The following is a 22291-nucleotide window of genomic DNA, read 5'->3' as shown; positions in this document are numbered from 1 at the left end:
TCTCATTTAGGTGTTTTTACTCTATTATGGAGAGTTTCATCACTATATTCACTTCATTTTTTTGGTTATGTGAATCAATCATCTTTTCTAGCACGAAATAATAAAACTAATGTCTCATGTATGCTTATCGATCAATCAGTGTTTCGAAAAGTGTCAATAAAACAGCTTGTGAATAGTAATAACAGTCATAACATAACATTTAGCCTAACATTCATAACATTCCGCATTAACTTTATTCACGCAGTGCAACTTTAATCTCGTGATTTAAAATTTATTCTGAAAATATTACGGCACTAAAACAACGTCATATTTATAAAATTATTTAACGTAAACACACTCTTGGCACAGCGGCCCAAGACGCAGAAAAAAAAGGAAAAGAAAGAATACTCACATTTTAGTTGTAATTAATTTAATTCCATTCTCTGGACCTTTTTCGGCAAATTCATCCACAATGTCCTTGGTGTTTAATTTAAGGCTTCATGTTTTCTCAATGGAAAGAATGGCTTCTTTCAAAAGTCTTTTCGATAAAAGAGAATTAAAATGAAAAAGAGAATTAAAACTGTGCAGGTGTAGCTGAAGCTAGACGTGATACAATCGTGATACACGCGTTTCGACTAGCTAGCTATTTATTATATTTTGGCGTTGCCACAGCAGCGCAGTTCTACGTTAGCAATATAACAAATACACAAGAAATTATCGAGATCTGGCCATGGCATGCAGACAAAAATATATTTATTGTGGCCACGAATTAAGAATACAATCCCTCGTTTTAATTAGTGGGGCCATTATATGCAGTTTGTTTATATTTTTATTTGTGATATTAATTTGATTTGGTGTTTGTTTAAAATTTTCAATTTAGTTTTGTTATGTGACACATTTAAATTTCACAAAGAAAAGCTCCGCGTTTTCTCCAAACAATAATAAAAGCACACCTTTTCATTTCTAATCTGAAATCTTAAATCTCATTTTGCTTAAAAGTGTGAGAAAATTGTAAAGTGAAACCAGTATCGTTATCGTATCGAATTGAGTGAAACGTTACATCCCTAGTTAATAACCACGAATGGAATATATTTTATTTATTTATTTATTTTTATATCAATTCGGTACAAGATTATAATATTAAAAATCAATGGGATAAATGAGTCAGATGGAAACAAGCATGCCGATTATATTACCTAAAATGTGTAATGTAATGGATTACGTTACTAACTCCTACATGTAATCTGTAATCAGTAACGGACTAAAATTTGTAAGTAATCTACCCAGCACTGACACTAATACCATGATAAATGCTGAACCAGTTCAAGAAAGCGCACTGCATTGATGTGAACTAACCACGTGCACTCAGCCCCGGTTTCGTTATCTGTAACGGTACACTAGATTAGTAACACACTGGTAAAACACACGCGTAGCCACGCCCCCTCCGCGCGACGTCACGCCACAGTGTGCATTGAGCAGCAGCGGACTGTAGGGGGCGTGGCCGATGACCCGCAGGGTGTTCGTGAATCCGTTCATAGAAGCATGCTAGGCCATCCAGCGCACTTAACTTAGCACGTTACGAAAACAAACCCCTGATTCGAGTCTAAACAGGTCCAGGCTCCGCGCACTGCACTTCCGAGTAACTTTGGCGTTAGCCAGCCGAGTAAACGCTCCCAAAGAGCTCGAAGAGTTGATCAATAATGACGGACAGGTCGCAAACAGACAGGTCTGCAAAAACGAGGCGGTAGAACTTGCCAGAATTCAGCCAAACTTGATCGAGCGCTGCACGAAGATCAGTGTGGAGGTGTGGAGGAAAAGATGGCACGCGTTCTTTCGCTTTACCTTATCTGCGGTTCGCACAAGAGGGCGTGATGTCCGTGCTCGATGCGAGATCCGCGGATCGTCTGAGGCTTTCCGAAATAAAAGTTAGAGTCGGCGGATTGATCCACAGATCGTCGACTCCCTCAAGATCGCTGTTCGTACACTTAGTACGCCAACGGTTATCGGCTCGTCATCCCCAAAAGTGTTTCAGAAGAACGCGTTTCCTCAGAATCACGCGTCGAAAAAAGCGCTTCGAATCGCGACAAGCGTCTGAGATCGACGAGGCGATCAACATCTTGCGTCGCGCCGGCTGAGGCGTCTCTCGAGCAACACCAGCTCACACTTATAACTCTTTTGGCGCCATATTAATGACGTACCAAAAATTTCCGTTAGCAGCGAGCGCAGAAAAGCCCGCTGCTGCTCGCGAGCGTCGCGTGCGCGCGCGCGGCGGAGGGAGACGCGGCGAGAGCGCTTCGCGTTACCTGTCAAGTTTGAAAATATCCATCAAGGAGCGAGCGTGAAGAAGAAAGTCAGCGGCTTCTGTCCTCGGATGAGCGAACGGGGCGGTTCGGTGAAATCAGCGAGCGTCCGATGGGGGGAGCCGTGAGCAAACACGGAGGAGGAAATGCTGCCTGACACAACAAACATGACATCTCCACAGCTGCTACAGATCAGGGTTTACAGAGCACCAACACGGGTGGAGTTTCTCTTTAATACACAGACAGGTGTGATCCAGACACGACAGGCCACCTGTGAGAACGAAAACACACCTGGACGCTCTTCAGTGTTGTGCTTCAGATCCACAGAAACACCTGATTCAGTGCAGCTGGACACACCTGAATGCGTCCAAACACCTTCTAGATAAGTTTTATCCTCCCTAGAGGACACTGTGCAGGGGGTTCAAATCAGAATATGACTTTGTGTTATGAAACTGGCATTTTGGGGAAACACAAGAAGAATGAAGTTGTTAATCCATGTATGACACTTCTTTTTCGTCATGGTTTGCCCCAAGAACTAATTAATATGCAAATTAGATGCAGTGTTTAGATACATTGTATATCAGTTCACGGACACATATTCCATACAGTACAGTATTCCAGTACAGTAGCATATCAAATCATTCTGTTATTTCCTTCATAAAGTTGAGAATCACCTTCGTACAAAGTTTGGCTGAAACTAAAACTAATATAAAACATTGTTTATTTCTTTAATAACTGCTGTCCTCTACAAAGGACACAGAATAAAATATCTTATGCTCCAACCAAAGTAATGACATAAAAAAGCAATAAAATTCACAAAACTTTTTTTTTTATGGTTCTCAGGAGGACAAGGGAGAGATTTGAAATGAAGCCTCAGTCAAAATGATAAATTTCTATTGACGTAAATTACATTAATGATTTATATTTATAATAACAATCACCTAAAGCGACATTAAAATATATAATAAAATACTTATTTTACATTTTATTATTAAATAATTATCCAATGCTGAACAATTCAAGAAACGTATGTAAATATCAACAAATAAAAACAAATACAGAATACTGTAATTAATAAACTGTATGTGCTGCATATGTGTGTATATATATATATATATATATATATATATATATATATATATATATATATATATATATATATATTCATACACCTACATACATAATTTGGAATAATTAAGATTTTATGTTCAAAGAAGTCTCTTCTGCTCACCAAGACTGCACTTATTTGATTCAAAATATTATTACCATCTAAAATAACTGTTTTCTATGTGAATATAGGACAATATAATTTATTTCTGTGATGTGCAGCTGTATTTTCACCATCGTTTCTGCAGTCTTCAGTGTCACATGATCTTCAGAAATCATTCTAATATGCTGATTTGCTGCTCAGTTATGTTATTAATATAATATCTATCACTTAAGATTATTATAATTTATTTATAACAGCAGTTAAGCTCAAGGGGTTGAAGTAATGTATAGTTGGATATTATTCAACACACTTGTTTAATTTCCACTCCTTTCTGCAACTATTTAAACAATACTGTCATATTGAGAATGCTTTTTATAATAAATAATAAGGTTTTATAATAAATCAGATACATCCCGGAAGCCCCGCCTCCTGTCGCTCTGAAGAGTTTGAGTAACGTGACAGAACCGCCCCTTAAATGTAGATGACGCAATCAGACTCTCATGGATGTTGTAAATAATCTTTCTCTTGAGGACATATAGAAGCAATGTGTTTCAGTGTCTCGTGCAGATTAAAACAATTACTTGAATGAAGTTCTCAGTTTTGGAAGCTGATTATGCAATCCAGCTGACACGTGATCAGTCCCACAGGCTTGCACTGTGGCGCTCGTTACGCTAGGTGGCGCCGCGTGCCTTTTTTCGTGCATCCGCCACGAGCGGAAGAAGAAGAGTGACGTCACCCCCCCCCCCCGGACCACACGCGGACTGAAGCCCAAAAACAGGAAACACTATCAAGAAACAGCAATGAATACCGAACGCTGTTAATAATAAATTGTATGAAAAAAAAACTATTTCCAGCTCTGAGAACAATACAAATCATTATTATTAACTGAGCATCATTAATAACTGAGCAGCAAATTAGAATGATTTCTGAAGATCATGTGACACTGAAGACTGGAGTAATGATGCTGAAAATACAGCTGCACATCACAGAAATAAATTATATTTTACGATATATGCAAACAGAAAATGATTATTATGAATTGTAATAATATTTCACAATTTTACAGATTTTGCTGTATTTTCTTTGAAAAAGCCTCGTTGATCAAAAACAAAAAAAATTGTAATTTCATTCCCAACTATAATAGTAATATCAATGTACAGCTCACCAGTCATTACCACACACACTCACAAAAACAACAACTGTATTTACATTTCAATATTAAATATTTAAAGTATCTGTGATTGCTTTCTGTGCACTGAATACTCAGGTGATGTCAAAAATGTGACTGCCAAGACCCCCCCCCCCCCCCAAATCTGTGTTCTTGACTGAAGTTGTTAAAGCTGTAGATTCATGTAGTTTCAATAGAAATGTAGAACCGTGGGGACAAAAGTCATAATTCTGAGTTTATATCTCACAGAACTGAGGAACAATTCTGAGTTGTGAGATCAAAAGATGCAATGACCCTTATTTTTCATCTCGTGGTCAAAAAGGGCTTCCATAATTATTTGTGCCCTATCATAAATAACATTTATAGCCTAATAAAATATATTCAAACCAAAAGTATCTACTACATAGGCCTAGTCGTGTCGTTTCATTATAACCTGTGATAATTAATAAATTACAAAAATTATTAAATTCATTAAAAATGAATGCATTCTCTTCACTCCAAGTCTGAAAAATGTTTTATTTCTCTTTTATACAGCATATTCAAAGTATAAATGTTCTCATGACAAGTTCACAAAAACTCAAACACCCACTCAACACTGTCCTCCAGACATTACTGGCGTGTTCTTCTGAAACTCAGAGTTTATAAGAACATCCCTCGTTTTATCAACCGAAGCATTACGATGCCTCATCAAACACAGATACAAAAAATGATTCCCTATAGGCCTGTCGCAATAATCAATACATTCATGTGTGCATGAGCTCAATCATGTTTGGGGACGTAATATATCGAGCGTTACATTTACATAAACGTTAATGTCCACTTGCGCTCATCTCTTTTGCAGCTTCTTGTGCATAACGTGGTGTAGTTCAAATTTAATTAAAATGCTTCTACAAAACGAAGTTTAATCTGGATCTGTGAGTAGTGATCGTGTTTCACAGCAATAGTGTGCACCCTTCGTTTACGAGAAAAGAAGGTCCGGGAAAAACCTGTAGATGGAAAAAGTCCTTTGTGCATTTTTTCTACGTGCACTTTTTGTTAGAAATTAGACTTTTTTAAGGTGTCTAATATGTTGATACTTAATTTCCATGATCTAAATATTCTTAAAAATGTTTTGTCATTTGAAAGTGTGTTGGCCTTCTTGCATTATTACGCTTTTATATTATGATTATAAGTGACCCTGAAGCACAAAACCAGTCTTAAGTGTCATTTTGTCAAAATTGAGATTTATACATCAAAGCTGAATAAATAATCTCTCCATTGATGTATGGTTTGTTATGATCGGACAATATTTGTCTGAGATACAACTATTAAAAAATCTGGAATCTGAGGGTGCAAAAAAATCTAAATTTTGAGAAAAAAATCGCCTTTGAAGTTGTGCAAATGAATTCTTAGCAATGCATATTACTAATTAAAAATGAAGTTTTGATATATTTATGGTAGGAAATTTACTAAATATCTTCATGGAACATGATCTTTACTTAATATCCTAATGATTTTTGGCATAAAAGAGAAATCAGTAATTTTGACCCATACAGTGTATTTATATATTTACCCCAAGACTGCTCTTGTGCTCCAGGGTCACATATGTTCAGTGACATAAAATGGTCTTAAAATGACAATAATATAGTTTATCGCAATTATTTCTGCGCACAACAAACAGTTGTTATCATGACAGGCCTGCAGTCGATCTTTAGGTGCATTTAAAGGTAAAACGGGCCTCAGATATTTCAAATATATTAATACTGTTTTACTAAAGCACTTTGAGATGGACTGCACTGGACAACATCTTTGCCTATAACTTGCATTCAACTGCATCAATCCAACAATGTTACGATTCAGATTTTGTTAGCAATAACTTACCATGCAGTAAAAAAAATAAAATAATAATAAGCACACAGATATTGTTGATTTTGGTGAAATGCATTAGCAAAGAAGTGAATAATCCTATGAATGGTGTGCAGCTGCGTTATGAGTCGAGCCAGCTCTGCTCCACGATGGCAGACACTCTCTTCTCGTATTCACGCTTGTTCTCCTGATAGAGCTGCGCCGCTTGACTGTTGGCTGGGCTGTTGGGATTGGGCTCGTCTAACAGAGACTAAACACAGTCACAGATCTGCATGAGTGTTCAGTCTGACAACACCCTTCAAGATTAATACATGCAGCTCATATTTCACTCACAAATCACAAGAGTTCAGTGCGTCCACAAGACAGCCACAAACATATGAAATATTAATTATTATTATTTTTCCTGCATTTACAGATCAATCTTTTGACCTGCTAGGTATCAGATTTTTCATTTTGCGATAATTGCTGAAGCTTTTATCACAAAATATTTTTTTTCTTGTAACAAAAACAACTCTGTACATTTTTTGGTGTGTTGTTTTATTGTATTGAAATGTTCAAAGTAAACAAATGTTTCAAACCGCAAAATAATTATAAAGAACAATTAGTAATACTTCACAATAAAGTCTTATTAGTAAACGTTAGTTAATGCGTTATCTAAAATTAGCAATGAGAAATAGGAGTTATTAACATTAGTTTAACTGAAATTTGTTAGTTGTTATTTAGGTCAATTACATAAAACAGTTTCGACTTTTAATGTTAATAATGTGTTATTAAACATTAACTAAGATTATAAAAATGCTTAAAGCAACACTGTGTGGATTTTGGCGCTCTAGGGGTTAATAAACAGAAGCGCACGCATCCCGCGGAAGAACATTCTAACCGGAGCTACTTCTCTATGTTTATGTCTATGGCGATTCACGCAGGTGTGTGTTACTCCGCAGCGGTGACGACACGAACAGGCTACAATAGTCCAAAAATAATCACTTATTATAAACGTACAGTAGTGATTTGCGATAAGACAAAAATCGCAGTGTACTCGCTTATTATTTGCATTTAGCTAATTTTTAACACAGAAAAAGTTACATAGTGTTAGTTTTCACTGTCAGTTACTGTGAGCTCATTTAACCGATTAATCTAACATTTTAACCAGATGATAAGAGAAGTATTCTTAAAAATCTGAATAATAAATAATTACTCATGGTATTCTGGAGTGCATGATATATTGTATATCAGCGCATGTCTCACCAACATTATTCCTGATCATACAGTAACTACCAAAAATTCATTAATTTCAGAAATATCATGCATATATACACCTCATTTAAATACACTTGCATGTATTTTAATCTAAAATATTATCATTGCCAGTGCTGCATTGTATGTAATCAGATTACAGTGACTTTTTGGTTACTTTTGGTCGGTTAATGGTCACATTGACATGCAGTTAAACAAATAAATATATGATTTAATTATTTATATTTTACATTTTTATGATTTGTCAGTTTTTATCAGCTCACAAACTTACATTAAGCCCAGTTTGGGAAACCCTAATGTAATGTTTAATGCATTTTATGATGTTGATATAAATAAAACGGAATATATTTTCTTTCTCTTTTTGCTTTTAAACATCAATATGGTATGATTAATACAAGTTAGATAAAAAGTCATCTAAAAAGTACTCAGAATACATTACTAACTACAGTTTTCTTCATGTAATCAGTAATGGTCTACAATTTGTTATCGAGTAATAAAACACACTAGTAACAAGAACAAACCCATCATGCACCTGGATGGATGTCAGAATGGAGGAAACGTCGTACGTGGGACTCCAGCGATTCTGAAGAATGTCTAAACATATGCTGCCATCTGCGTACACTGACAAACACAACATCATTCATCAGAAACACCACAGACGCTGATCGCAAGCTTTACTCCAGAACGCAACTGTTAGATGCTCACCATTCGGGTGAAACATTTTGGAGATGAAGCGAACCGTAGGAGGCTTGTTGGGATATTCTTCTGAAAACTCAATGACCAGCTTAAACGTTCCTGCGGAGAGAGAGAGAATTCAGATGAACACAAACAGCATCGCCACATCGAGCAACAACACTTTTGAGCCATGGTCAGTAAAAACCATCATCTACAAATCACTAGAGCTGCAGCAATGAATCAATAATAAACACTGATCGCTGTAATCATATTATACCACCAGTCTGATGCAAACACACACCTGTCTGTGAAGTTTGAGTATTTTTGCGATAGTTTGAAGTTGAGTTTGTTTTTTTGTAGTTTCCTTTTTATTTTTATGCATGCCTTGCAAACCTGATTATATTGTAATAAAAAATAGAGTGTAATATTTTGCACATTTTTCTACGATAGGCCCACTTCTTGCAAAACCGATTATATTATAATTAAAAATAGAGTGTAATATTTTGCACATTTTTCTATGACAGGCACACTTCTTGCAAAACCGATTATATTATAATTAAAAAATAGAGTGTAATATTTTGCACATTTTTCTATGACAGGCCCACTTCTTGCAAAACCGATTATATTATAATTAAAAAAAATAGTGTGAAATATTTTTTTCTACGATAGGCCCACTTCTTCCAAAACCGATTATATTATAATAAAAAAAAAAAATAGAGTTTAATATTTTGCACATTTTTCTCCAAAAGACCCACTTCTTGCAAAACCGATTATATTATAATTTAAAAAAATAGAGTGTAATATTTTGCACATTTTTCTACGATAGGCCCACTTCTTGCAAAACCGATTATATTATAATAAAAAAAATAGAGTGTAATATTTTGCAAATTTTTCTACGATAGGCCCACTTCTTGCAAAACCGATTATATTATAATAAAAAAAAAAAAATAGAGTTTAATATTTTGCACATTTTTCTCCAAAAGAACGATTTGCTTGCTTATTGGATTATATTTTATTTTATAATTTAAAAAATAGAGTGTAATATTTTGCACATTTTTCTACGATATAGGCCCAATTACTGATTATATTATAATTAAAAAAATAGAGTGTAATATTTTGCACATTTTTCTACGATAGGCCCAATTCTTGCAAAACTGATTATATTATAATTTAAAAAAAATAGAGTGTGATATTTTGCACATTTTTCTACGATAGGCCCACTTCTTGCAAAACCGATTATATTATAATAATAAAAAAAAAAAAATAGAGTGTAATATTTTGCACATTTTTCTCCAAAAGACCCACTTCTTGCAAAACCGATTATATTATAATTAAAAAATAGAGTGTAATATTTTGCACATTTTTCTCCAAAAGACCCACTTCTTGCAAAACCGATTATATTATAATTTAAAAAATAGAGTGTAATATTTTGCACATTTTTCTACGATAGGCCCAATTCTTGCAAAACTGATTATATTATAATTTTAAAAAAATAGAGTGTAATATTTTGCACATTTTTCTACGATAGGCCCACTTCTTGCAAAACCGATTATATTATAATTGAAAAAATAGAGTGGAATATTTTGCACATTTTCTACGATAGGCCCACTTCTTGCAAAACTGATTATATTTAGTTGTTTTCAGGGATCTTTATACACACATAGATCAATTTATATACAAATAAAATTCTAAATGCTGTTCTTTTTAACCTTTTATTTCTTCAAAGAATCCTGTCTAATCCTATCCTGAGTATCACAGGCTCCAAAACAAATATGTAGCAGCACAACAGTTTCTAGCATTGATAATAAATCATCATATTAGAATGATTTCTGAAGATCATGTGACACTAAAGACTGGAGTAATGAGGATGAAAATACAGCTGCACATCACAGAAATAAATTATATTTTAAAGTATATTAGAATAGAAAACTGTTATTTTAAACTATAAAAATATTTAACAAAATTACTGTCTTTTTTCTGTATTTTTAATCAAATAAATGCAGCCTTGATGAGCAAAAGAGACTTCTTTAAAAAAAATTCTAATATTTTATATAGTGTAATTTTTTGCAGATTTTTATTTTTTTTTTACACTTCTTGCAAAACTGATTATAATTAATTAGATGTAAAGTAATGTCTGTGTGTAAAGTGAATTGATAAATAATTTAACTTAATTTAAGGAATAATCACATAATTGTCATCCATGTTTTAAATTTAACAGTAAACATCTGTTGTGCAGCACTTTGGGGCCAAAAATAAAAGGAATTATTACATTTTCACTTGATTTACACTTTAGAAGTTTATATATATATATGGAATAGCATGTATAGAGTAATACATTTTAAAACAACAGCAATCATATTTGGTCACACTTTATTTTTAAGGTCCAATTCAAATCCATAACAATGACCCATAAGGAGTAAATACATCAGACATGTTGGACCTGAGAATGCTCAGTACATGTTTATTAACTAGTGTTTATTTGGAGGATTCAAGGAGAGGCTCACCGTCTTCAAAAGGAGTTCCTACAGGCCTGCAAGAAAGCACAGGAACACAAGCATGAACACGTCTGGATCAGATCCGCATCTCTTCACGCACACTGCACTATATATATAACACATTATATATACACACTATAATATCAGTTCTAGTCATCTCAGCACACATACCCAAAGATCACCGCGTTCCACAGCATGATGTTGTTTTCTGAAGGAGCACCGCTCACACCAGTCGGAGGATCTTCCTGAAGTCTGCAAACAAATATGAACAAGCTTATGGGTTATGTATTAAATATTTATCCTCCTGGGACCCAGACAGAGTTTCATCCTCCACAGAGGACATTATATTTGAGCAGATTCAGTAGGTCTGATCATAAACACACTTTCTCTTTGGTCTTTAAATATGACTGATATTGACAGAACGATCAGATTTAGCACTCTTGGGGAAACGTGGTAATGTTTTGTGATTTTCATTTAAGTTTCTGATTGTTTGTCGTCAAAAAGCATCTCAGAAAAATGGAGTTTCGGAGCGGAATATGACGTGTCTTCTGTAGAGGACAGACGGCAGGTTGATCAGGACACAACAAGAAACTATAGATCAATATTCTTACGTAATATGAGATATTGTTATGAAAATGCAGCAGAGTTATTACTCCCATTGCTACGCTTCTTTTTTCATTATTAACATTAATATGCAAATTAGATGCAGTGTTTAGATACATTGTATATCTATTTACGGACACATATTCCATAAAGTACAGTAGCATATCAAATCATTGTGTTATATCTTTCATAACATAGTTGAGAATCATCTTTGTACAAAGTTTGGCTAAAAACAGGCTGAAACCTAAAAACTGATTGGTGAATGAAAAAATAAAACATTGTTTATACATGCCTTTTCATGTCTTTTTTTATTTATTTAATTATTAACTGGCGTCCTCTACAAAGGACATAGAATAAAATATGAATATCTTTTATTTTTTTCCAAAAATGTTTTTTTCTCCATTTGTTTCTTATGCTCCGACCAAAAGTAATGATATAAAAAATACAAAAATTAACAAAACTTTTCTTATGGTTCTCAGGAGGATGCCAAAATGAGTTCTTAAGGGATAATAAGGGAACAGCAGTTTTAAAAAGTGATTTTTTTGTTAGCTATTATTCACAACGGGATCAGCATTTTCACGGGTTTAAATAAAATATTTTGTTTTGAGAGACAATAAAAACATCTTGTGCATCAAAACAAAACAAAAAAAAAAAGACCTTGTTTTTCAGGTCACTGATGTACAGGTAAACCACAAAATAATCTTCACTCCATAAAATAAGATTAATCAAGTACACAAAAGGCATTTCAAGGTTTAGTTTTAAGGATGAAGTAGGTTCAACACTGCAGTTATAGATAATTACAGTTTAAATATCAACTCACTGAAAGCATGCACGTGCACAATTAACACATTGTATCAAATTATGATTTTAAAGTAACGTTAATTAAAGACATTTATATACACTTACTAATACAAAGTGGGTCTATTTTATATAAAAATAAAGAGTTGTAGCTTAGTCCTAATGCCGAGATATTAAATCATGGTACTGTGATGCTATTTCTGGCTTTGTCTTCATATCTAAAACATGATGAGTGCTAAACAAGCGTGACACAAACACTGTCGACCCTGATAAAAAGCACTGTGGTACTTTACTGTGGTACTGTGAGAAAAACATCGCGAACGAGCTCGAGCTCGAGCTCGTACTGGCGCAGGCCCGCGGCTAACGCTGCTAAAGGCTAGTCCGGAGTGTAAACACATCCACACACACACACTCATCTGCACACACAAACCTCTTGAAGTCTCTCATGAGGCGCCGTCTCGCCGGAGTAGACATGCTTTAATAACGGCTCACGGTCATAAAACACGCAGAAGACCGTCGCGTTCAGGAGGAACTGGGCGATGCGCCGGTGACGTCACCCGTGACGCCATTGCCCTGGCAACAGCCGCGGCGGCTTTGATGCTGTTGTTTTTGAGTCGCTGTTGCCAGATCCGCGGTTTTCCCGCGAAATCGGGCTACTTTAACACTGTTGCCGCGGTTGTTTTTCACGAAGCGACCCCAATAACTTGATATTTAGCCCCTGGGATGAAAATCGTACCCCCTGGAACGCGTGTTTACCCTCCACGCCCTCCTGAAACGCGATTAGACTAGTTCTGAGTAGCATTTGGGCGGGTTTTGTTGTGAAAACCTGGCAACCCCTGCCTGTTTTTTAATACGCCTAATTCTCTTCTTATGTAGATTCTGTATACATTTTCTTAAATTTTGTAGTATTTTTTTTTTTTACAAGAGATGAAAAATTATTTCCTTACAATTTCAGTACAAGTTGCACGGCCAATAAATAAATTTTCTGCTGTATTTACTGTTTAGTTTTTAATATTCTGTAGGCTATAACGTCCTCTTCTTTCTTTTTTTCCTTTATTATTTATTATGTTTCTGTTTTGAGCTATGTTTATGGTTCCTTTATTTTTCTCTGTAGACTGTAAAAAAAAGAAAATAATAAAATCTCTAAATTTTACATAAACATTAATTGAACCGTTGACGTATTAATGAGATCCTATCGCGGGGAAGGAAAACGCCCAACGACGTCTTCGAGAACCAATCGGAAAGCCAGTAAAGCCCCTGGCGGCCAATCAGAGCGGAGTATCCGCGCGACTGTCCAATCAGAGGCGCGCCGGTTCTCGCTGTCTGCTGTGAGGAAGGCTGAAGTGAAAACAACTGTGGCTCAGGGTGGGACTCTGAAGGCCGACGGCTTCTCGTTTCCTCCCGAGATCCCCTTATTTAATAACTCCAGCATCCCCGGCCCACATGTAACGTTACGACTCAAAACAATCGGTCGACAGAAGCTGGATATTCGAGGAAAGCTGAGGTGAAATCCGTGCGAACACCGAGTGAAGATCCAGACATGGACGAGAAGGCGTTTTCGAAAGAGCTCGATCAGTGGATTGAACAGCTCAATGAATGCAAACAGCTCTCGGAAGGACAAGTCAAGAGCCTCTGCGAGAAGGTACGAGTGTGAAATAAAGCACCAACATCGCCTTTCAGCGTTTATTTGATATTTCCGCGTTAGCCGCCGAGTTATCGTTAACGTTTCAAGATGGCGGCATTTCAAACGGTCGCTTCTCTCACAAAAAACTGCGCTCTTTCTTAACGTCCTGACAAAACACAACACAAGGACACACGTCTTGCGTTAATCTCTTATTAAATCAGTTGTGGTGGATATCGAGTCGGTTTATGAATCACGGTAGGCTGGAAGCTGCAGTACTAATCAATCAAGCAGCACCCCGTGACTCGTTTGCGCTAAATCGTCTGATAAAAACAGAAATGTATGTGTGTTGTGGAGAGTTTAGACGCGTGCAGAGGTTTATTTAAACCCGCGTCGCGTCTGAATGCAGCTGCTTCCTCCTCTTTCTGCTCTTAAAATGGCGCCTGAGCGACTGGCCTTCATCTGAGGCTACAGATCCGGACTTTATCACTTCTGTTTGGTTTTTCCGGCTCTCACGAGATAAATACACAACCACAGGATTCAGGATACGATTTTTGTTTTTATGAGACATAAATGAAACACAATTGTGAAATCGAAATATGTTATAAAACAAAGACGAGTGCAGATTCTCTCTCTGACAGCAGGAGGCGCGCACGGGACGGCAGCATACAGCGTTTCCTTGGTTACCGCGGTAAACAAAGCAGCCTGCGCTTATGACGTCTACATGAATCCGGATACATTTGAAAATGGCGTTTTTGGTTTAAACCACTCTCCATCCACACTAGCGTTTTCCAAAAGTATTTCATATACACAAAAACATCAGAAAAAAAGTTAAATTCGCCTCAAAGCTCACTGCAGATTATACACATGGAACAGACATATACAGGAAATTTAATATATATTATATTTACGAAAAGAACTCACCATTCACTGACGCGTCCAGGTCGCACACACTCACGATCGCGAGTACATTTGCTTTCATCTTTGCAGGACTGTGATATGAAGAGTGTACAAAGTAACACATCTGTAGCAATAGTGTGAACGTGCATAGCACATAACGCGCACAATACCAGTATAAACATGGATATCGGTTGGTATTAATATGCGTCACATGACTAAACTTGCGTCATCGTTTTCAAAAGCCGTTTTCAGATTTATCCCCTTTTGGAGAGTGTTTTTAAAAAGCGTTTTCCTTGATAAAAACGCCGTCTCAGTGTGGACGGAAGGCCAAAACGGAGAGAAAAAGATGCGTTTTCCAACGAAACATGGCCTTAATGTTTATTATACAGAGACGAGATGAATGAAATGCCGTCTGAACGTTTCTAAAGACAGTCAGTTCCTTTCAGAGACACGTTCATATAAACTCACGATTTGTTTAACGTCTCAGCCGCTTTGAGTCGCCGCACACTTGTATCGATTCCAGCCAGCAGAAAGACACAACTGCATTCACTGCAAATGCGACAAAATTAATAAAGCGTTTTTGTCACATAGAAAAGCACTCGACAGTAAAGCACTGATTTTGAGCTGGAATGCAGGAAACGTGCTTCTAATAAATTCTGTCATCGTTTCCTCACCCTCATCACAAACCTGTATGACTAACTTTCTTCTGTGGAACACAAAAGATATTTTGTAGCGTGTCACCAAACCGTTTTGGTTACCCTTGATTTCTACTGTATGGACAAAGATTTCTTGAATTTCTCTGATTATCATCTTTCATGTTCCACAGAAGAAAGAAATTCATACGGGTTTGGAACGACATGGTGTTGAGTAAATGATGACAGTTTTCATTTTCGGGTGAACTGTCCCTTTAAGAACTTTAACGTGTGGATTTTTGACCCGTATTTTAAGCGCTCGAGTGTGTGTCTTGTAGGGCTGTGCAAAAAATCAAATGTGATTTTCATGCGCATCTCTTCAGTAAAGACGCTCCTGTGATTAGTAGTACATCTCCAGCACGTGCGTTCAGATCAGGGTTGCCAGGTCTTCAAAACAAAACCTGCCCAATTGCTTCTCAAAACTAGTCCAATCACGTTTCGTTCCGGGTGATAAAAATACACGTTTTTTTGGCAGGGTTGCCTTGGTAATATTCACATTTTAGGGTCTGTGGTTGTTTTTCATGTTCGCGGGTTGAAGCGAACCCAATACCAATAACGTGATATTTAGCCCCTAAAATTAGAATTTTACCAAGGAAACCCTGCCAAAAAAACGTATATTTTAACCCCGGGATGCAATTTTTATCGGGGAACCTCCTGGAAACGCGATTGGACTAGTTTTGGACTAGTTTTGAGAAGCAACTGGGCAGGATTTTTTGTGATACCTGGCAACCCTGATCTGAACACACGTGCTGGAGATATACTACTAATCACAGGAGCGGATTGCACTTTATTCTCGCCATGAATATAGCCTTAGAAGCTGGTATGGCGTTTAAAAGAAAAGAAAGAATCACAGGAGCGTCTTTACTGAAGAGATGCGCATGAAAATCGCATTAGATTTTTTGCACAGCCCTAGTGTCTTGTGTGCTTGCTTTATTAAACGTCGCTAGAGAACTGCAATGTGATGCTCTAAAGTGAGTGTAAACCGTGGCTTATTGCTTTTAAAGCGTTACTACATAAACCTGACGTGGTTTGACGAAATAAACCCACAGTAATACTGACATCATAAGCTCACATGTGTGTGATTATAGAGTATTCTAATATATATATATATATATATATATATATATATATATATATAAAGAGGCTCAGGCGGTTATAATCAAGGACTGTTCTGTGCATCCGCTGCTCTTGTCTCGGTAGATTTTTGTGTGAACTTTTAGATTGATTTCGTTCAGCACAGCAGAATGAAGGAGAAACGTAAGAGAATCCTTGAACACGTTTGGCTCTCGTCGCATGATTTCAGCGTCCGAAATCAACACCGAGCAGCAGATGTGGACAGGTGTCTGTATTTATATATGTGCGCCTGTATGCTCTCTCTAATCCGGAGGACCTTGGAAACGTCACGTATAGCAGAAAATACAGCCTTTTTGCAAATACATCAGAGGAAAGAGCAGCGGGTGGAGTCTGAATGCTTATTAAAAATAAGTTCACTGTTGCTGGACATTGTTTTACTTCACAAAGAGTTTATCGGGGTCTTTATGATTACATCATGAGGTGCCTTAACCAGAATGATTATTATATTTGTTCCCTGCAGGCTAAAGAGATCCTGACCAAGGAGTCTAATGTGCAGGAGGTGAGGTGTCCGGTCACCGTGTGCGGAGATGTCCACGGTCAGTTTCATGACCTGATGGAGCTCTTCAGGATCGGAGGGAAGTCGCCGGACACAAACTACCTGTTCATGGGAGATTACGTGGACCGAGGCTATTACTCCGTGGAGACCGTCACGCTGCTCGTCTCTCTCAAGGTCGGTGCCTGTTTTTAGACACCTATTTATAAATATTAAAGGCATAGTTCACCCAGAAATGAAAATAGTCATCATTTACTCACCCTCAAATTGTTCCAAACCCGTATGAGTTATGATTCTTCTGTTGAACACAAAAGAAGATATTTTGAAGGTGTTTGTAACCAAACTGTTGACTGTAGCCATTGACTTCCATGGTGGTTTTTTTTCCAGACTTATGGAAGTCAATGGCTACCGTCAGCTGTTTGGTCACCATTATTCTTCAGAGTATCTTATATATATATATATATATATATATATATATATATATATATATATATATATATATATATATATATATATATATATATATATATAGTCTTATAGCGTGTCACAACATTTGGAAGGTTTTAACTACTAATTCAATCAGAATCAGCTTTATTCACCAAATCCGTGCAAACACAAAGGAATTATTATTATTTTGAGCTTTTAGTACAAACATACACATAATATTGAGAACTGAAAGAACTTTTAAATAAGACTAAGAGGGATAAAAAAAATTATAATAATAATAATAATGTGTTTTACATCTGGAACAGAAGATTTATTTACAGATTTGTGCATTATTTACTGTATATACAGCTGTATAAATAAAAATGTATATGTATTTACATTATACTTGAGAGAGAGGCAATAATTAGTTATTACAGAAGACAGGTGTTAGTTTCTGTGTGAGCTGATTAAGCTGGAGATGTGAATCACTTCAGAAGCTAAAATAAGTTTCTGTGTGTAAAAACACTGTTTTCACATCATTTATTTATTTGGTTTACTCGGTTAGTGTCTTGTGTTGCTCTGCATCTGTGCATCATTTATGTATTATTTTTTTTTGTGCTTATTTAACCTGTTTTATGATTAAAAAAGTTACGGTGACGGTAATTATCATGCTAAATCATACAGGTTTTATCATTATTTCATATTTAAAAAGGAAACATACTTCAGTTGCATCTGCCTCTATTTATTTGTGAACACAGGACTTTAGTCCAAAAGCGTAAACATTTAGAAAAACTCTGATACATTCTCATTTATTTAGAAAGAATGATTCGTTTCTGTGAATGTTGCACCAGTTTATGTGATCTGGGAAGCTTTGAGTGCTCTCTCGCGCCTCGCTGTAGTGTTATTCTTTGTTCATCTGGAGTTATGATGTGATTTATGACATGCGGATGCAGTGCCAAATATAGATTTAAGGAAGTCCAGTGTCAACAGAGCATTGACAGATGAAATATGAAACTAAAAACACACTGACAATGTCATTTATCTGTTCTTTGAGCAGCCTCTTGCACTTTTATAATTAGTATCTATTATGGCAGTGGTTAGCGTGCATAACCTTTAGTTAACTTCATGAATATTGCTTTTGAATAAATTATATTTACAGAACAATTTTAATAAAGTCAGTAGGAAACAGGGACTGTCTCTCTAGTCACGAGATCACGTCTGATTAGTCTTCATGCACGTTAATGGACAGTTTTATTTTGTATATTTTTCTAATCATCAGTTATGTCTCCAAATTCTAGGTAAGGTACCGTGAACGCATCACAATACTTCGAGGGAACCACGAAAGCAGACAGATCACACAAGTGTACGGCTTTTATGACGAATGCTTACGGAAATACGGCAACGCAAACGTTTGGAAATACTTCACAGACCTCTTCGATTACCTTCCCCTCACTGCTCTGGTAGATGGACAGGTCGGTGGATATTCTCTCTGCTGGAGCTCAGCTGTGTGATGTGTTTTGATATTAAAGACTCGCTGCTTTGTTCAATGTGCATTCAAGTGTATGTTTAAGTCTTTCATGGGAGGATATTTGACCTCTGTGTCTCTAGAGCACTGTGTAAACCATCTGTCAGTTTGCTTGTCATTATTTCTGCGCTGCTGTTTGGTGACGTTAGTGGAAGTAGTTGAAGTAAACTTAGGAATTTTTTTTTTTTTTTTTTTCTGGACTTCATTTTAGTTAAATTTGGCAATCAAAAAGCATGTCTGATTAAAATAATGAAACCTATACAGTTTAACAACAGTATTAAAAGTTGAACATTTTAGAACATTTCAAATTCCATTTTATTTTTACTAAATTCTGTGCTTTTTAAAAAAAAAAAAAATTCTACATTTTATTTAAATGGTTTAATTAAAATGTAATAATTAAAAAGCATGTCTAATCAAAGAATTAATTAAAAAAGCTGTTTTATTACACTTAAAGAAATAAATACATACACACACACACACACATATATATATATATATATATATATATATATATATATATATATATATATATACACACACACAAGAATCAGGCCCCACAAAATGTTTTGTTTTCTCAATTTTAAAAGTAATCAAATGAAAACATCAAAGGGTTAATGAATCTTTTAGTCAAATGAAAGTTAGACCATTTAATTTTTTGGCAAACAAAAGAGATTTACTGTTAAAATCATAAGGTTGCATCTTATGTTTTATTTTATTTTTTTCTTGTAGATCTTCTGTCTTCATGGAGGATTGTCCCCGTCCATAGACACTCTTGACCACATCAGAGCGCTGGATCGTTTACAGGAAGTTCCTCATGAGGTACTGGACACAGATAATCCGATCATGTCTTTTCTTTATAAACGTGACTGTTTTAGCAGCAAGCTATGACAGCTGCAACCCTTCTTTGTGTTTTGCATGTGCAGTTCGAGTCAAATCGCAAAATAAAAGTCCTTAACCGCTCTCTTTGTCTGTGGTCTTCCTCAGGGACCCATGTGTGATTTATTGTGGTCTGACCCAGATGACCGCGGAGGCTGGGGTATTTCTCCCAGAGGTGCCGGCTACACCTTTGGGCAGGACATATCTGAGACGTTCAACCACGCCAACGGCCTGACGCTGGTCTCTAGAGCTCACCAGCTAGTGATGGAGGTGGGAGCATCTCTTGATGCCACAGTAGACTCATAATCTTCTTTACTCTGAAGTTAGGTACATGAACACTGCTGCTGAATGGGACACGCGTCCGATGTCTTTCGGCACGGTCTTGTGTTATCTTAAAGAATTATAAGTGGACGATGCTTGATTTTATTACTTTGCTGAAAGAACAGTCAGGTCACACATCTTCAGATCTCGACAGTGTGAGCGTTTCACTCGCGAAATGTAAGGCAAACAGCTTTTAAGAGGCATTAAAATTGGGAACAGGAATCACAATATTATGCTTACACTTAAAGGCTATGATTTGATTAAATAAATGAGTCAAAAGGCTTTCTTTTCAAAAGCAGCTCACAATCAGTGAATAATGCACATTTATGCCAGTATTCCTGTGCCACTGAAGACTGGAGTAATGATGCTGAAAATTCAGCTTTGCTTCACAGAAATAAATTACATTTTAAAATATATAAAAACGGAAACCCGTTATTTTAAATCGTAATAATATTTCACAATATTACTGTTTTTTCTGTATTTTTGATCAAATGAATGCAGCCTCGATGCGCAGAAGAGGCTTCCTCAAAAAACATTAAAAATCTGTGATTGTAAAATAACACTGTTTCGTCTCCTAGGGATACAACTGGTGCCATGATCGCAACGTGGTAACGATCTTCAGCGCGCCCAACTACTGCTACCGCTGTGGGAACCAGGCAGCCATCATGGAGCTGGACGACACCCTCAAGTACTCCTTGTAAGTAGAGAAGCTTGACGGAAGCGGATGCAGCAGCAGATGAGCGTCTCTGATCCGTGTTGTTGTTGTGTGATTTCAGCCTGCAGTTTGACCCGGCGCCCCGCAGAGGAGAGCCGCATGTCACTCGCCGTACCCCCGACTACTTCCTGTGAATCCAGTATTGCCACGATAGTATAATCATCATCCTTCAGTTTAAAATAAGGGGAGAGGAATGGGCAACAGTATAAAAAGATAAGAGAAAACTGATCCAGTGAGAAATGTCTGTGGACCAAAAGGTGTGTGCCATATCCAAACCGATCCGGCTTCACGAGCACCAGATATCATCCTCCAGACCTCCGTTCCTGTCTGCTCCTGCTTCTGTCCTCCGGTGTTTAGATGAACACGGGCTGTGAAACTCTTCTGAACACACCATCTCCTCCATGAACCCTGTTTTTGTTCTTTCCCTTTCGTTTTTTTTTTTTTTATGTCTGTGCACTTTTTTTTTTTTTTTCAGTCGGTTTTACAGTTTATTTCCATGTTCTATGGGTGATTAGATGCTTTTGTATCCTAACAAGCAGGCTGTAATCTTTCCTACGATGAACGTGTTAAATGCCAACTAATGATGTGTGGCAGACTGAGATGGCGTGCTGTCGTCTGAATCCTGGAATAGCTTCATATGATGGTTCTGTGTCTGTATAAAGGGTACCAGTTCAAGAATAAAGATGGATATTGCTCCTGTGTGTTGTGTCCTCAGTCGATCCAAGCAGAGACCTTTAGTCAGGGTTGCTCAAGGGCTGGGTGATCAAACTACAGCATATAGAGATCAAATGTGTCAATAATGATGATAAATGATCTGGATTTAATAACTATGAGAATGAATGGCGTGGTTTCATCCGATACACAAACTTAAACACAGCAGCTTATTTGATTTTTGACAGGAATGAAAATGAGGCTGTGAGGGACTGAAGGTACAGTGTGTTCACATGGCTGTACTGTTGTTATATACATATATAAAAGTTGGCAAAAACTCCATAGAACAGTTTTAAAAGTCATCAGTTGTGAACATTACATGATTTAAGACCTTTGTGCAGTGTGTGTGTCTGTGTATTTATAAGCAATTTTTTCTCCTATATTTGACAAAAATATTGTGTGTATATATATAATAGCAAATATTTCTTGATACATCACTTTCATCAGCTGTTTTTATTTCACAAATGCTATAGAAAATAAATAGTTGTAATAAATTGATTGCAACTCTATGTTATAAAATACAAATACACGAGGACAGTGATGTAGAATT

General features: G+C 36.5%; 3 protein-coding genes and 1 long non-coding RNA gene across 7 annotated transcripts in view; 1 reads left to right on the top strand and 3 right to left on the bottom strand.

The window, feature by feature from the left end:
- Positions 1 to 2561, bottom strand: part of LOC109074323 (protein Jade-1-like) — a 45142-nt gene extending 42581 nt beyond the window's left edge. The window contains exons 1-2 of one of the 4 annotated variants that reach the window (XM_042711318.1): positions 2283 to 2561; positions 392 to 517 (exon numbers count right to left, since the gene is read on the bottom strand). The gene's annotated coding sequence lies outside the window, so the exon portion shown is untranslated. Of the gene's footprint in view, positions 1 to 391; positions 518 to 1821; positions 2216 to 2282 lie in introns of those variants that run through there. The other 3 variants (XM_042711317.1, XM_042711315.1, XM_042711314.1) reach the window with 3 other exon arrangements.
- Positions 2562 to 5153: 2592 nt separating this feature from the next.
- LOC122134708 lies at positions 5154 to 5873 on the bottom strand. The gene is made up of 2 exons (XR_006153061.1): positions 5336 to 5873; positions 5154 to 5279 (listed from the first exon to the last, which is right to left on the bottom strand). It is a non-coding gene; the product is annotated as an uncharacterized LOC122134708 (long non-coding RNA).
- A 283-nt stretch (positions 5874 to 6156) lies between these two features.
- On the bottom strand, positions 6157 to 12915 carry ube2b (ubiquitin-conjugating enzyme E2B (RAD6 homolog)). Its single transcript, XM_019065681.2, has 6 exons — positions 12758 to 12915; positions 11098 to 11178; positions 10936 to 10961; positions 8462 to 8551; positions 8289 to 8377; positions 6157 to 6752 (listed from the first exon to the last, which is right to left on the bottom strand). The coding sequence occupies exons 1-6, from the start codon at positions 12799 to 12801 to the stop codon at positions 6624 to 6626; spliced, it is 459 nt and encodes a 152-aa protein (XP_018921226.1). The 5' UTR covers positions 12802 to 12915; the 3' UTR covers positions 6157 to 6623.
- Positions 12916 to 13641: 726 nt separating this feature from the next.
- Positions 13642 to 21729, top strand: LOC109104418 (serine/threonine-protein phosphatase 2A catalytic subunit alpha isoform). The gene is made up of 7 exons (XM_042711312.1): positions 13642 to 13969; positions 17135 to 17344; positions 18892 to 19065; positions 19848 to 19937; positions 20103 to 20264; positions 20894 to 21012; positions 21092 to 21729. Exons 1-7 carry the CDS (start codon positions 13868 to 13870, stop codon positions 21162 to 21164), a joined length of 930 nt encoding a protein of 309 aa, XP_042567246.1. The 5' UTR covers positions 13642 to 13867; the 3' UTR covers positions 21165 to 21729.
- Positions 21730 to 22291: the final 562 nt, after the last annotated feature.

The sequence above is a fragment of the Cyprinus carpio genome, chromosome A21 (genome assembly GCF_018340385.1).
Source record: "Cyprinus carpio isolate SPL01 chromosome A21, ASM1834038v1, whole genome shotgun sequence".
NCBI lineage: Eukaryota > Metazoa > Chordata > Actinopteri > Cypriniformes > Cyprinidae > Cyprinus > Cyprinus carpio.
The sequence above is the reverse complement of the archived record's forward strand: the minus strand, read 5'-3'. Positions and strand labels throughout refer to the sequence as shown.